This window comes from Lagenorhynchus albirostris, chromosome 21, assembly GCF_949774975.1.
Source record: "Lagenorhynchus albirostris chromosome 21, mLagAlb1.1, whole genome shotgun sequence".
In the NCBI taxonomy this organism is placed as follows: domain Eukaryota; kingdom Metazoa; phylum Chordata; class Mammalia; order Artiodactyla; family Delphinidae; genus Lagenorhynchus; species Lagenorhynchus albirostris.
The window spans coordinates 4893749-4911850 of NC_083115.1; the positions used below are offsets into that span (position 1 = coordinate 4893749).

General features: G+C 34.6%; 1 protein-coding gene across 1 annotated transcript in view; it reads right to left on the minus strand.

Annotated features, from left to right (window-relative positions):
- Positions 1-18102, minus strand: part of ADAM32 (ADAM metallopeptidase domain 32) — a 146992-nt gene that overhangs the window by 110139 nt on the left and 18751 nt on the right. Inside the window, exons 4-6 of the mRNA XM_060136298.1 lie at positions 7330-7391; positions 3629-3704; positions 393-469 (exon numbers count right to left, since the gene is read on the minus strand). Coding sequence (XP_059992281.1) covers positions 393-469; positions 3629-3704; positions 7330-7391 — 215 coding nt within the window. The remainder of the gene's footprint in view (positions 1-392; positions 470-3628; positions 3705-7329; positions 7392-18102) is intronic.

Below are 18102 nucleotides of genomic sequence, written 5' to 3' on the forward strand. Positions count from 1 at the left end.
AACACTAGGCCAGTAGCTGGTACATGGTAGGTATCAAAAATACTCTATGTGCTGAAAAAATAAGCTACCCAAAACTCAGCTCTTCCAACTTGCTATAGTCAGACACGTTCAACTGTCATTTCTGTACTAAAGAAGAAACAAGATACAGAGTAAAGACACCAGGAAATCTAAACCTTCAAGAAGTTAGACATGTCTCTGGTCAGTGGGGAAAGTAAAGGGAAATCAGAGAAGAAACATATTCAGAGGAAGAGATTATTATTATCATTATTCACTGAATAACCTCCACATGGGAATCCTCTACCAGCTCCACACTTAGTATAAACTAACAAATTCTCTGCAGACAAATATCATAACCATGGTGTTTGCATATTAATGACAAAAAAATACATAACCTCAGTCCAGAGCACGTGCTAAGTGTGGCAGCAGAGTTCAGATATCCTTCGATATATCCTTGGTAGTAGCACTGAGTCTGGGGCGAAAATATAAAGTGGTTATCTAGGAGTTGACAAAACTTTCTAATGATTTCTTAACTTTTTATACTTAATAGAACTTTCTGAATATTTTTCACAGGCTATATACAGTTTATATCAGTATCGATAAAGTGACATTCAGAAAAAAAGTCTCCCCATATTTGCCACTTTCACCATATTAACTACTCTTTTCAGATCAATACTTGGGATTATTATTTTACATCCTGCTTCCAAAGTTTTATCCCATATTTTAGGTAAAATTATTTTCCAATATATAAATTTAGGTCATCGATTAAAAGACAAAGATTGTGAGTATGGATTTCCTTTAAATTCTGATATTCTGCTAAAAAGAAACATCTAAAATTTAAGGGCACAAAAAGATTGAAGAGCTAGAAAAAGATAGACCACACCCACACAAACCAAACGGATGATTCTGAAGCGATACTAATACAGAAAATGTAGACTTTAAGGCAAGAAGCATTACTAGAGATAAAGAGGGACATTTCATAATGAAACATAAGTTTCAATTCACCAGGAAGATATAAATATTCCAAGTTTGTATTTCTTTAATAACATAGCTTCAAATTACAAAAAGCCAAAACTGAAAGAATAAAAAAAAATGCATGATCATACTAAAAGATTTTTAAGCACATACATTTCTGTAACTGATAAATCTAGCATTCAGAATCTATAGAAGAGTTGAACAGAATGTTAACCTAATATAGGTAAAACCCTACTTAAAAACTATATATAGGACTTCCCTGGTGGCGCAGTGGTTGAGAGTCTGCCTGCCGATGCAGGGGACACGGGTTCGTGCCTCGGTCCGGGAGGATCCCACATGCCGCGGAGCGGCTGGGCCCGTGAGCCATGGCCACTGAGCCTGCGCGTCCCGAGCCTGTGCTCCGCAACGGGAGAGGCCACAAGGGTGAGAGGCCCGCGTACCGCAAAAAAAAAACAAACAAAAAAAAACTATATATAATATACTTTTTTTTGCACAGAGTTCTTTTCTTTAACCATTTTTTTTATTGAAGTGTAGTTAATTTACAATGTTGTGTTAGCTTCAGGTGTATTAGAGTGATTCAGTTATACATACATACATACACCTATATATGTATCCTTTTTCAGATTCTTTTCCATTATAGGTTATCACAAGACACTGAATATACTGTGTTGTACAGTAGGTCCCTGTCGTTTATCTATTTTATATGTAGTCATGTGTATATGTTAATCCCTAACTCCTAATTTATCTCCCCCTCCAGCTGCTGCTATCCTTTCTGGTAACCGTAAGTTTGTTTTCTGTCTCTGAGTCTATCTCCATTTTATAAATAAGTTCATTTATATAATTATTTTAGATTCCACATATAAGTGATATCATGTGATATTAGTCTTTGTCTTATTTCACTTAACATGATAATCTCTAGGTCCATCTATGTTGCTGCAAATGGCATTTCATCTTTTTTTATAGTTAAGTAATATTCCATTGAATACACTTTTTTTTTTTTTTTTTTTTTTTTGCAGTACGCGGGCCTCTCACTGTTGTGGCCTCTCCCGTTGCGGAGCACAGGCTCCGGACGCGCAGGCTCAGCGGCCATGGCTCACGGGCCCAGCCGCTCCGCGGCATGTGGGATCCTCCCGGACCGGGGCACGAACCCGTGTCCCCTGCATCGGCAGGCGGACTCTCAACCACTGCGCCACCAGGGAAGCCCAATACACTTTCTTTTTAAAGAACATGTAACATTTACCAAAATGAAACCATATTCTGGGCCATGAAACACAAAAACAAATTGTAAAGGACTGAAATCACACCAAGTTCAGTCTCTGACCACAGTACAATTAACACAGAGACACAGCAAACATCATCACAGACAAAATAGGAGAATTATATAATTTCCAAGACAGTGCTATGAATTTTGGTATAAATCAATGTATGTTTTCTTATTAACACATGCCTTTATGTTAGAACTATGTGGAGAAGGAAGGAGCAATAAAAGGAAAGTAATGGTCCTTTCCAATAGAAGTGAAGTAACATATTTCAATAATTCAACAAATTTTTATTATATGCTATGTGCCAGGCATTTTTCTAGGCACTAGGGATGCATCATTGAATAAAACAGACCAAAAGCTCTGGTGAAATGAAGATTATACTGCACTGAAAAAACAGAAAATAAATAGATACAATATATGGTACATCATATATTGATAACCACTATGGAGAAAAACAAAACAGGTAAGTTAAGAGAGTAATAAGGTTAAGAGTGCCATTTAAAATAGGGGTTAGTCAAGGACTAACAGGATGGTTTTGAGCAAAGACCTGAAGGAAATGAGGGAGAGAAACATTGTATCTTGGGAAAGAGCAAACATCTGGATCACAAGAAATAGGAAGTGAAAATTTCTTGAAAGGAGGACATGTCTGGTATGTTTGAAGAATAGCAAGGAAACCAAGGCGACTGGAACAGAATAAGCAAGGTAGAGAATAACTGGAAATGAGGTCATAGAAGTAAAGAGAACCAGACTGTGTAAAGCCTGTAGGATACTAAAATGACTTTGGTTTTCACTTTGTGAAGGATAGATCATCCCATGGAGGCTTCTGAACAGAGAAGTGATATGATCTGACCAGGCTTTAATAGGATTGATCTGGTTGTCATGTTGGGAACTGAGGAGGTGAGCAAGGTGTGGAAGCAGGGAGATTATTCCGGAAGTTACAGCAATAATCCAAACTGGATATGATGTTTACAGTGGTATCAGCAGATAGAGACAGAGGAAGAGGGTGGATTCTTAGTACATAATTTGAAAGGTAGAGTCAATATGATTCATTGATGGATGAGACAGGGACTAAAAAAGAAGGAAAGGATTTCAATCTATGATTTCAGATTCAGTAAGATTTGTACTTGTTTTATTATTATTTAATGTATATTCATTTATTCAACAAAATATAAACTAATTAATTTAATTGTGCCTATGTTCTAGGTAGAGTAGAAGGTAAGTCAATCTAGTTTGTCTTTAATTTACCAAGACTTCAATAAAGCCTAATAATGGGTGAAATGAGGCATAAGTGGATCATTAAATACATCCCCTGTGAATACAGTCTTCTGTATTAGGAAAGTATTCAATGTAAAAAGGGTTTTAAAAATCTTTGAAATGTAAAATTTAAATCTTACCTGAATATTTGAAGAATGAGAATTCACAGATCCTTGATTATACAAATAAACCATGAAATTATCTGCTAAAAAAAATCTGAATATAAAAAAAGAATGAGAGAATTTTAAGTTATTCTTTTTGAAACATGTAAAGCAGTAGTCAGCAAACTTAAATCCCTCAAGCCAAATCTGACCTACCTTCTGCATTTGTAAATAAAATTCTATTTGAACACAGCCATACCCATTCACTTATATATGGTTTGTGGCAGCTTTCACGCTACAACAGCAGAGTTGAGTCATTTTGACAAAGATATTATCATCCTCAGAGCCTAAAATATTTACTATCTGGGCCTTTAAAGAAAAAGTTTGCCAATCCCTGACAAAGGTAGTATCTTCTTTTGACCTGTATGTAATCTTTATTCAAAGCAATAAGCATTTACTCAAAATAATTTTCCTATCTTATACTCCTTTAAAAAATAAGAGACTACAAGACAAGAGAAAAGCATTTTAAAATTTACAAAGATACGAAATGGGTGTAGGATTATGAGAGTTTTCTATTCTTTCTTTCGTTTCTTTTAAACTTTTCTTCATTTATTTATTTTTTGGGGCTGTGTTGGGTCTTCGTTGCTATGCATGGGCTTTCTCTAGTTGCAGCGAACGGGGGCTACTCTTCGTTGCGGCGCGTGGGCTTCTCATTGTGGTGGCTTCTCTTGTTGCGGAGCACGGGCTCTAAGTGTGTGGGCTTCAGTAGTTGTGGCATGCGGGCTCAGTAGTTGTGACTCACGGGCTCTAGAGTTCAGGCTCAGTAGTTGTGGTGCCCGGGCTTAGTTGCTCCGCAGTATGTGGGATCTTCCCGGACCAGGGCTCGAACCCGTGTTCCCTGCACTGGCAAGCGGTTTCTTAACCACTGTGTCACCAGGGAATTCCCTATTCTTTCATTCTCTCTCAATTTTACTATTAAATATATATTACTATAATGAAGTGGAAGAGTATTCTGTAAAAGTCATACTAACCAGAACATAGGTGTTGAAACTACAAGTCTAAATTCAACCTTCTCTGGTATCATTCCCTGTCCTTATTATGCTATTTTACTTATGCTTTCTCACCTGGTGCTCACTCCTCAATCCGATGTAATGTAACTAGACCACCCAGTCTAGCTTCTGCTGGGAATCCTCCATTAAAACAGTTGCCATAGAGATTACTAATGACCCGCTTGTTGTTAAATCCAAAAAGCAGTTTGAGTCACGTAAAGCTACTCTAACACACTGTTGACCACACTCCCCTTCTTTAAAACATCTACTCTTCAACTTCAATCATACCATTTACCTCTGGTTTCCCTCATATCTTTTTGTCTACTTTTATAAGTCCCTTCATCTGGATCCTTACTTCTTCACTTAAATGCTTCCATGGCCTTCAATTCTGGTTGTTTTTCCTTCTCATCATTAATATTCACCCCCACCTCTGTATCTTGTTCATTTCTGGTGCCTCATTTGTACCTATATTAAAAAGATGGCTCTGAAACCCACACCTCTCTCACATGACCTGAACTAAATACAACTGGTTATTTGGGGTCTTCTGTGGTTTCATACAAATTTTAGGATTATTTGTTCTACTTCTGTGAAAAATGCATGCGTATTTTGATAGGGATTGGACTGAATCTGTAGATTGCCTTGGTTAGTGGTATGGACATTTTAACAATATTAATTCTTCCAATGCATAAGCATGGTATATCTTTCCATTTATTGGTGTTGCTCTTCAATTTCTTTATCAATGTCTTACAGCTTTCAGAGTACAGGTCTTTCATCTCCCTTCGTTAAATTTATTCCCAGGTATTTTTTCTTTTTGATGCAATCATAAATGGGATTGTTTTCTTGATTTCTTTTTCTGATATTTTATTATTAGTGTATAGAAATGCAACAGATTTCTGTATATTAATTTTGTATCCTGCAGCTTTACTGAATTCATTTATTAGTTCTAATAGCTTTTTGGTGGAGTCTGTAGTGTTTTCTATGTTACCCTACCATCTGTAAATAGTGACCATTTTAGTTCTCCCCTTCCAATGTGGATGCATATTATTTCTTTTTAATTGCTATGGTTAGGACTTCCAATACTGTGTTGAATAAAAGTGGTGAGAGGGGGCATCCTTGTCTTATTCCTGGCCTTAGAGGAAAAGCTTTCAGCTTTTCATCATTGAGTATGATGTTAGCTGTGGGTTTGTCATAAATGGCCTTTAATATATAAGTGAAGGGGATTAAGAGGTATGAACTACCAGTTATAAAATAAGTAAGTCATAGGGATGCAATGTACAACACAGGTAATATAGTCAATATAACATAATTATATGGTTTGTAATGTATAAAAATATAGAATCACTATATCGTACACCTGAAAATAATATGATATTGTAAGACAACTATACTTCAATCAATCAATCTATCTATCTATCAATCAAACTGCCACTGGACATTTCTCCTGGATATCCCCTGACGCAGATGTGCTCTCCTTCTCCTTCACTGCCCCACCAAATCTGTGCTACCACTATGTCCAATCTGTTATCTAATCTTTTTTTCTGCCACCTCAGTTATGTCTTAAAAAAAATAAATCCTACATGGTTATAATTATACTTCTCATTATTTCCCATATAAGTTTCTTGCAATAGCTTCCTATGACTTCCTATAGTCATGGTGTCCTAATTATTATACAGGTGATTTCCAAAAACAGAGTAAATACATGCTCTATCCATCTCCCAAGCTCCAGTCTATTTCTTACTACTGCTTATAGTTTCAATAAGATACTCAAATATAATATGAGTTCTCTCTTTCCCTCTTATGCACTTGAAAAGTTCTTTGAGTGGTCATTTACTATTCTTCCCTTCTGTCTAAAGGAGTAGGTAGGTTAACACTTCTTTTACTCAATGCCGTTTTGTGGCATCTAACAACACAATGAATCACTTGTTTATACTTCTCTCTTTAAGAAACTTCCTCTCAGCCAAAATACTTTGTTTTTTCTTCCTTAAAAAGCATTCATGTTCTTCTTTTTTTCTCTGCTGAACATTTCTGAAAAAGTCATTTTCACTTAATACTTTCAGTTTCTCACAATTCACCTCCCCTTAATACCATGTAGTCTAGTTCTACACCCAAAATTTAACTGAAATCTACTTCTTGAAAGTTACAAATTGCTTCCAAGCCAGCCTTTCTCTACTGGGTTTCCAAGAGAGAATTAAACCCTACAGAAAGTTATTTAAAATATGTTCATAATTCTCTTAGGCATGGTATATAGCTGGTACTATTTTCCATAAATTATTCACCAGTTTCCAGAACACTGTATGATCTAATTTCTATATTAAATCCCTTATTTCATTTTCCTGGTGGTGAGCCTGCCTCCCTGATCAAACCCTAACTGATACAGTTACAGACTTACTTCTTTCTTATCACATCCTGCCCTGATTATACAGGTCCTGCTGGTTCTGCCAACTTAAGATCATATAGATTAATCTTCAGGAGACAAGTCCCTATTTTTCCTGTTCCTAACCCCCCTATTCACAAAAGACTATGAGGCATTAAGACCAAAAAATTAATTCACAGGAGAGCATCTGTCTGTTCATCTGAGACAACTAAAATTTTTAATAAACAAGTACATTATTTTTAACACTCTATTTTTATTATAAGTAAATAAATTCATATAAATAAAATTAAATCTAAAAGTAAAGAATAAAAAATTACCTTTGCCTAAGGTGCACGGTATACGGTTTCTCATCTATTGGAATAATATAGGATACCTGTTCCTAGAGAATCCAGAACAACTGAGAGTGAAGACAAATGTAATAAAAGAAGTGAAACAACAATTTTACATCAACTAATCCTTCCATATAATGCTTAAAATGTCTCAGACTATGTGTGATTTAAAATCTGCAATAATATATCAAAAATGATAATATTTATTTATTATATTATCCATTCTTACTATATCCACAAAAAGAAGCCCAATCTAAGGAGCTGTACAGCACTAGAAAGCATATGTGACTGAATTTTAAACTCTTCTAAAAGAAGAGGCGATGTGCCATGCTGTAATGCCTACTCAGGTAGCATCATTGGGATAATAAGGTACTCTACACATCAGTGAAGCTTAACTTAATCCATTAGGCACAAAAATTATTTATTTTAACCATTTTCCTGAAATGTATGGCTTGCTTCCTATATTTTTAAACAGAAGACACTTGAACAAAATCTGGCATAGTTTTTTTACTCCATCCCAATTATTCTCAGGTTAAAACATGGATGGCAATGAGTTGCAATATCAGTTGGTCAGTGAACCTAAGTGATGAGATTTCATCTTGCAAAAGAGAACATGTGAAAAGCCAGAGTTAGATCATCATTAAAACGAAAACTTAGTTAAAGCATATAAAAACCAAAAAGACACAAATACCACAACACAAAAAAAGATAAGCCTTTCCAGATCTGTGAAAATAAGAAGCAACAAGGAGACAATACAAATCAAGAGATAATAAGGCAAGTTGTTAAAAGGTCTAGTAAATGATCAAAAATGAAACAGAAAGGTCAACATCACTGGTGTTATGAAGTCAAGTGGATACCATGTACCTGCTGCTATGATGTGATGAGAAGAGCACTTTACCTCTACAGTAATCTTCCCTAAAACTCATAACCTCAGTCTAATCATGATAAAACATCAGAGAAATCCAAACTGAGGGACGTTCTACAAAATATCTGACCGATATTCTTTAAAAATGACACGGTCATGAAACAGAAAAACAGAGCAAAGGAGACTGGGGAGACATAACAACTAACAGCAATGTAGTATCCTGAATTAGATCCTGGAACAGGAAAAGAACATTAGTGGAAAAACTGGTGAAATCCAAATAAATCCTACAGTTTGTTAATAGTAAGGTATCAATGTTAATTTTTTAGTTTTGATAAATGTAATGTATCAACATGGTTATATAAGATGTTAACTTTAGGGAAAACTGAGTGAACATATATGGGAGTTCAAGGTAGCATCTTTGCAAATTCTTCATAAATCTAAAATCATTCTAAAAATTTTAAAGGTTTTTTTAAGTAAAACCAGAAATAAATTGAAGAAAGAAGCAAAACAGGTATATGTCAGATATAAGGCAGAAATACCAAACATAGGATACTGATACTGAAGCAGCAACATGTCCTAGCTGTAAAATTTACATGAGTGAAAAAAATTCCCCTTAGAGATCTGAATGCGATAACTGAACAGAGATGCTGGAGAATATTTATCTCTTTCTAAAGTGGACCTGATGCACAAGTCCCCCAAAGTAGTTCTGGGATGAATATTTTTCTCAAAATGAAAACATAATAATTATTAAGATATTAGTATACCAGATATACTCCCTCTAACTATACTGTGAGAGGTAGCATGACACGCATTCTCTCTGCAGACTATGTACAGAAAATGAGCTAGATCTTTAAAGAATGTAGAGGGGTTGATCAATGGAGGCCATAAGAGAATTTATTGAATAATACCAGCAAATATGTGTTTTAATTTTTAATAACAGACTTTCAATGATTAAGAAATTCGATCCCTTCTGGAACTTTTATTTGTAAAGTGTTACAATAATTTCAACACTTTCAGAAAACACTTTTCCTGTTCACTCACTCATATGGTTCCAAAATCACTCCTCTTCAATGGAACAGGATAGAAAGTCCAGAGATAAACCCACACACCTGTAGTCACCTAATCTATGACAAAGTGGATGGACAATGGAGAAAAGACAGTCTCTTCAATAAGTGGTGCTGGGAAAACTGGACAGCTACATGTAAAAGAATGCAATTAGGACATTCTCTAACACCATACACAAAAATAAAATCAAAATGGATTAAAAACCTAAATGTAAGACCGGACACTATAAAACTCTTAGAGGAAAACAGAGGCAGAACACTCTTCGACATAAATCGCAGCAATATCTTTTTGATCCACCTCCTAGAGTAATGAAAATAAAAACAAAAAAAACTAAATGAGACCTAATTAAACTTAAAAGCTTTTGCACAGCAAAGGAAACCATAAATGAAACAAAAAGACAACCACAGAATGGGAGAAAATATCTGCAAACAAAGCAACCAACAAGGGATTAATTGCCAAAATATACGAACAGCTCATGCAGCTTTATATCAAAACAACAAACGACCCAATCTAATGGGTGGAAGATCTAAATAGACCTTTCTCCAAAGAATACAAAGAATACATACAGATGGCAAAGAGACACATGAAAAGATGCTTAACAACACTAATTATTAGAGAAATGCAAATCAAAACTACAATGAGGTATCACCTCACACCAGTCAGAATGACCATCATCAAAAAATCTACATCAAAAAATCTACAAACAATAAATGCTGGAGAGGGTGTGGAGAAAAGGGAACCCTCCTACACTGTTGGTGGGAATGTAAATTGGTACAGCCACTATGGAGAACAGCATGGAGGTTCCTTAAAAAACTAAAAATAGAGCTACCATATGACCATATGACCCAGCAATCCCAGTCCGGGGCATATATCCAGAGAAAACCATAATTCAAAAAGAGACATGCACCCCAATGTTCATTGCAGCCAGGACATGGAGGCAACCTAAATATCCATCAATGGATGATGAATGGATAAAGATGTGGTACATATACATATATATATATATATATATATACACATATATATATACACATATATACAATGGAATATTACTCAGCCATAAAAAAGAACGAAATAATGCCACTTGCAGTGACATGGATGGACCTAGAGATTGTCATACTGAGTGAAGTAAATCAGACAAATATTTGAAAGACAAATATCATATGATATTGCTTATATGTGGAATCTAAAAAAATGGTCCAAGTGCACTTATTTATAAAACAGAATCACAAATATAGAAGACAAACTTATGGTTACCAAGGAGGAAGGGAGGGATAAATTGGGAGCTTGGGATTGACATATACAAACTACTATATATAAAATAGATAACTAATAAGAACCTACTGTATAGCACAGGGAATGTTACTCAATACTCTGTAATGACCTATATGGGAAAAGAATCTAAAAGAAGAGAGGATATATGTATAACTGATTTACTTTGCTGTACAGCAGAAAATAACACATTTTAAATCAACTATACTCCAATAAAAATTAATTTTCAAAAAACAATCATAGGATTCCAGGAAAGAAATATCACTCATCTTCACAAAACATATTTTAGTAAAGGTCTGGAAACCCTGTAGACCTTTAAGCATTGGGGGTCTCAGAAGAAGTAGATTTATCTGAATTTACAGTGACCTACATTGAGAATTTATCTTTCTGTTTAATAAAAACTATGGACTAGTCAGTTAGTGTCAGGTTTCCTAGAAGCAGGGTCTGAAATGAGGATACTTTTGTCAGTGCTTTATTTAGGGAGCACTCACTGGAGGAACCTGCAAGGAAGTAAGAGAAGCAAAATAGGGAGGAAGATAAAGCTAAAGAAAATATGATTTCAGGGCTTCCCTAGTAGCACAGTGGTTGAGAGTCCACCTGCCGATTCAGGGGACATCGGTTCGTGCCCCAGTCCAGGAGGATCCCGCATGCCGTGGAGCGGCTGGACCCGTGAGCCATGGCTGCTGGGCCTGCGCGTCCAGAGCCTGTGCTCCGCAACGGGACAGGTCACAACAGTGAGAGGCCCGCGCACCACATTAAAAAAAAAAAAAAAGAAAGAAAATATGATTTCAGGTAAATTCTAGCCTTAGCCTGATACTTCGGGGAAACTCTAGAGTAAAACTTGTGCCTCAGAGTCTTTCCCACCTGAGACAGTAGAGCTGGGCTTTTAGACCCATGTAACAATTAGGCACTGGCTGAAAGGTTACCCTGGGGGATGGGGTTGAGTAACTCCCAGGCAGCTCAATAACTGAAAGACAGTTCTCCAGAGAAGGTTACTAACTCTTGCAGTAGTATCTCAAGAGCCAGGGAACCAACAACCCAAACTGAAATTATAAAGGGATTATGGCCAGGGACTGGGGGTTGGAAATTATAGCTGAAAAGTTCCCAAACCTGAAAAAGAAGCAGAAATTCGGATGCAGGAAGCACAGAGGACCCCAAACAAGATGAACCCAAAGAGACTACATCAAGACATATATGATAATTAAAATGGCAAAAGGTTAAGATAAAAGGAGTATTTGAAAGGCAGCAAGAGAAAGATAACTGGGAGGTTGGGATTGATATATATACACTAATATGTATAAAATGCATAACTAATTTAAAAAAAGAGAGAGAAAGGTAGAGTCATACACAAGGGAACTCCCATAAGGCTATCAGCTGATTATTCTGTGGAAACCTTGTGAGCCAAAAGGCAGTGACATGATATATTCAAAGTCCTGAAAAGGAAAACCTGCAAACTAGGATACTCTACAGAGCAAAATTATCATTTAGAATTGGAGGAGAGATAAAGAACTTCTTAGACAAGCAAAAATTAAGAGTTCATCAATATTAAACATAACATAAGAGAAACGTTAAAGGGTCTTCTCTAAGTGAAAAAGAAAGGCTGTAATAAGAAGTAAGAATCTACAGGAAAGGAAAAATCCCACTAGTAAAGGCAAATATACAGTAAAGGCTGAGGATCAACAACTTAAATAAGCTAGCATGAAGACTGAAAGACAAAACTGTAAAATCAAACATAACTACAATAATCAGTAATGGGATAAACATGAAGATATAAAATATGATAACAATAATTAAAAATGTGGGGGAGGGAGTAAAAAAATGTAGCTCTTTAAGAATGTGTTTGAACTTAAAGGACTACCTGTTTAAAACAAGTAGATAGAGTTATAGGTCAACATATATGAACCCCATGGTCACAACAAATCAAAAACCTACAACAGATACACAAAAACTACAGCAAAAGGAACACAAACATAACACTACAGAAAATCATCAAACCACAAGGGAAGAAACAAAAAAAAGTAGAAATACAGAGAACAACTACAAAAAGAACCAGAAAACAAGTAACAAAAGGACAATAAGTACATATCTATCAATAATTACTTTAAATGTCAATGGATTAAATGGTCCAATCAAAAGACATAAGGTAGCTAACTATATTAAAAAAAAACAAGACCCATCTACATGCTTCTTACAAGAGAATTGCTTCAGAGCTAAAGACACACACAGACTGAAAGTGAAGGGATGGAAACAGATATTTCATGCACATAGTGACAACAAGAAAGTGGGGGGTAGCAATTCTCATATCAGACAAAATAGACCTTAAAACAAAGTCTAAAACAAAAGACAAAGAAGGGCATTATATAATGATAAAGGGATCGATACAAGAAGAGGATATTACACTGATTGACATATATGCACCCAATACCTGTATTGGGTGCATATGTTTTTATATAAATTTTATATATTTTCTTATTTTATATTTATATAAATATACAAAGCAAACATTAACAGACACAAAGGGAGAAATTAACAATAATATAATAATAGTAGGGGACTTTAACACCTTACTTACATCAATGAACAGATCATCCAGACAGAAAAAATAAGGGAACAGTGGCCTTAAATGGCATAATAACCAGTTGGACTTAATATATATCTATAGGAAATTCTATCCAAAATCATCAGAATACACATTCTTTTCAAGCACAGATGGAACGTTCTCCAGGACAGATCACACACTAGGCCATAAAACAAATTTCAACAATTTAAGGATAAAAATTATATCAAGCATATTTTCTGACCACAACGTTATGAAATTAGAAATCAATTACAGGAAGAAAAATGAGAAAAGCACAAACGCATGGAGACTAAACAATATGCTTCTAAAAAACCAATGGGTCAATGGAGAAATCAAAGAGAAATCAGAAAATACCTCAATACAAATGAAAATAAAAACATAACTTTCCAAAATCTATGGGATGTGGCAAAAGCAGTTCTAAAAAGGAAGTTTATAGAAATACAGGCCGACCTCAAAAAATGTGAAAAACATCAAACAACCTAACCTACCATCTAAAGGAATTAGAAAAAGAAGGACAAATAAAGACCAAAGTTAGCAGAAGGAATGAAATAATAAAGATCATAGAGGGAATAAATAGAGATCAAAAACAAACAAAAAAAGAAAGGATCAAGGAACCAAGAGCTGGTGTTTGTAAAGATAAAAAATTGATGAACTTTTAGCCAGGCTCATCAAGAAAACAAGAGGAGACCCAAATAAACAAAATCAGGCATGAAAGAGGTGAAATAACAATCAATATCACAGAGATACAAAAAATCATAAAGAGAGAGGGAATACTACAGTTATATGCCAACAACCTCAACAATCTAGAAGAAATGGACAAATTTCTAGAAACATACAAGCTTCCGAGACTGAGTCAGGAAGAAACAGACAATGTGAACAGACAGATCACTATTGGTGAAATTGGATTTGTAATTTTAAAGAACTTCCAGCAAGCAGAAATCTAGGATCAGATGGCTTCACAGGGGAATTCTACCAAACATACAGAGAAGAGTTAATACCTAACCTTCTCAAACTATTCCAAAAAATTGAAAAGGCTGGAACAGTCACAAATTAATTCTACAAGACCATCATCACCCTGATACCAAAACCAAAGACACTACCAAAAAGAAAATTACACCCCAATGCTGCTGATGAACATAGATGCAAAAATCCTCAACAAAATATAAACAAACCAAACACAATATACAGAAAGGATCAAACACCAAGATCAAGTAAGGTTTAGTCCAGGAATGCAAGGATGGTTCAATATTTGAAAATCAATCAATCTGATACACCACATTAACAAAAGTAAGCATAAAAATCACATATTCACCTCAATTAATGCATAAAATACATCTGACAAAATTCAACATATATTCATGATAAAAACTCTCAGCAAAGTTGATATAGAGAGAACATATCTCAACATAATAAAGGCCATTTATGACAAACCCACATCTTACATCTACTCAATGGTGAAAAGCAGAAAGCTTTTCCTCTAAAATCAGGAACCAGACAAGAATGCCCACTCTCACTGCTCCTATTCAACATAGTATTGGAAGTTCTAGCCACAACAGTCAGACAAGACAAAGAAATAAAAGGCATCCAAATTGGAAGGGAGGAAGTAAAACTGTCACTATTTGCAGATGATATGATACTATATAAAGAAACCTTTAAGTCTCCACCAAAAAACTATTAGAACTAATAAATGAATTCAGTAAAGTTGCAGGACACAAAATTAACATACAGAAATCTGTTGCTTTTCTACACACTAATAATAAACTCATAAAGAGAAAGCAAGAAAACAATTGTGTTTAAAATTGCATCAAAAAGAATAAGATGCCTAAGAATAAACATAACCAAGGAGGTGAAAATGCTCTGAAAATTATAAAAGATTGTTGAAGGAAACTGAAGATGATATGAAGAAATGGAAAGTTATCCTGTGTTCTTGGGTTAGAAGAATTAATATTGTTAAAATGTCCATACTACTCAAAGTAATCCAGAGATTTAATGTAATCCTTATCAAAATACCCATGACATTTTTCACAGAACTAGAACAAATAATCCTAAAATTTATATGGAACCACAAAAGACACCAAATAGCCAAAGCAATCTTGAGAAAGAAGAACAGAGCGGGAAGTATCATGCTCCCTGACTTCAAGCTGTACTGCAAACCTACATTAATCAAAACAGCATGGTACTGGCACAAAAACAGACACATAGATCAATGCATGAGAGCAGCCCAGAAATAAACCCATGAACTTCCAGTTAGTTACAACAAAGGAGGCAAGAAACAATGGAGAAAAGACAGTCTCTTCAATAAGTGGTGTTGGGAAAACTGGACAGCTACATGTAAAAGAATGAAATTAGAATATTTCCTTATACCATATAGAAAAGTAAACTCAAAATGGATTAAAGACCTCAATGTAAGACCAGAAACCATAAAACTTTTAGAAGAGAACATAGGCAGAACACTCTTTCACGTAAATTATAGCAATATTTTTCAAATCTGTCTCCTAAAGCAAAAGAAACAAAAGCAAAAATAAACAAATGGACCCTAATTAAACTTAAAAGCTTTTGCACAGCAATGGAAACCATCAACAAAATGGAAAAACAACTAGTAAATGGGAGAAAATATTTGCAAATGATACAAGCGATAAGGGATTAATATCCAACATATATAAACAGCTCATACAACCCAATAGCAAAAAAAACCCCAAACAACCCAATCAAAAAATGGGCAGAAGACCTGAACGGACATTTTCCAAAAATGGCCTACAGATGGCCAACAGGCACATGAAAAGATGTTCAACATCACTAATCATCAGAAAAATGCAACTCAAAACCACAATGAGATATCATTGTTATACACTCAATGTTATAGATATTCATTTGTTTTATTTTTTATATTACACATATAAGTGATAACAGAGAATTTGTCTTTACCTTACTGACTTATTTCTCTAAGCATAATACCCTCTAAGTCCATCTGCTTTGTTGCAAATGTCAGAACTTCATTTCTTTTTTATGGTTGAATAATATTCCATTGTATGTATATGTATGTGTGTGTGTGTATATCTTTATCCCTTCATCTGTTGATGGACACTTAGGTTGCTTCCATATCTTGGCTATTGTAAATAATGCTGCTAAGAACATTGGGGTGCATGTAACTTTTCCAATTAGTGTTTTCAGGGGTTTTTTTGTATATGTATACAGAACTGGAATTGCTTAATTATATGGTAGTTCTATTTTCACTTTTTCTGAGGAATCTCCAACTGTATTCCATGGTAATTGTACCATGTATACAAACAGAAACAGACTCACAGATATAGAGAACAAATTAGTGGTTACCAGTGGGGAGAAGGAAGTGGGGAGGGGCAGGATAAGGGTATGGAATTAAAAAGTACAAATTACTATGCATAAAATAAGCAAAAAGGTTATATCAACACAGGGATATGTGACCATTATTTTGTAATAACTTTAAATGGAGTATAATCTATAAAAATATTGAATCACTATGTTGTACACCTGAAACTAATATGTTATAAATCAACTATACTACAATTTAAAAATCAGTCAATCAATCAAGCAGGGGATGTAAGGTACACATAGGGAATATAGTCAACAATACTGTAACAAACAAAATTGAGATATCACCTCACTCTTGTCAGAATGGCTATCATCAAAAAGTCTACAAATAACAAATGTTGGCAAGGATATGGAGAAAAGGGAATACTTGTATACTGTTGGTGGGAATGTTAACTTGGTGCAGACATTGTGGAACACAGTTGGAGGTTCCTCAAAAAAACTAAAAATAGAACTACTGTAAGATCCAGCAATTCCACTTCAGGTATATATCTGGAAAAAACAAAACACTAATTTGAAAGGATACATGTACCCCAATGTTCATAGCAGCACCATTTACAATAGTCAAGACGTGGAAGCAACCCAAATGCCCATCAACTGATGACTGGATTAAGAAGATGTAGTATATATATATATATACAATGGAATATAACTCAGCCATAAAAAAGAATGAAATTCTGCCATTTGTAGCCATAAAGATGAACCTAGAGAGTATTATGCTTATGAAATAAGTCACAGAAAGACAAATACTTATGATATCACTTATATGTGGAATCTAAAATATACAAATGAATGTATATGCAAAACAGAAATAGACTCACAGATATAGAAAACAAACTTGTGGTTACCTAGGGGACAGGGAAACAGGTAGGGACAAATTAGGGATATGGGATTAACACATACAAACTCCTATATGTAAAATAGATAAGCAACACGATATACTGTATAGCATAGGAAATTATAGCCATTATCTTTTAATAACCTATAATGGAGGACAATCTGTAAAAATACTGAATCACTATGCTGTACATCTGAAACTAATACAATATTGTAAAACAACTATACTTCAGTAAATAAGTATATACATATATACCAGGATGAATAAATTTTAAAAAATAATTATAATTGTATACCAACTTTGTAGGGTGACAGATGGTAACTGGACTTATTGTGGTAATCTGAAAATACTGGTAAAAAAATACTGAATCACTGCATAGTACACCTGAAACTAATATAATATTATACACTAATTATAGACCAATAAATATGTTAAAAATAATAATAGGTTAAAAAATTAAAATGGGCAAATAATTTAATAGACATTTCACCAAAAAGGTATTTAGATAGCTAGTAGGTCATGAAAGATGCTCTACAGCATTTTTCATTAGAGAAATGCAAATATAAGCTAAAATGAGATATCAGTACACACCTGTTAGAATAAATTTAATCAAAAGAGACAACATCAGGTGTTGACAAGTATGTGGAAAAATTGAATCATCATATATTGCTGATGGGAAATGTAAACTAATAAGTCACTATGGAAAATAGTTTGGCAGTTTATTACTATGATAAGCATAAACCTACCATACGACACAGCAATTTCACTTCCAAGAATCTACCCAAGAGAAAGAAAACT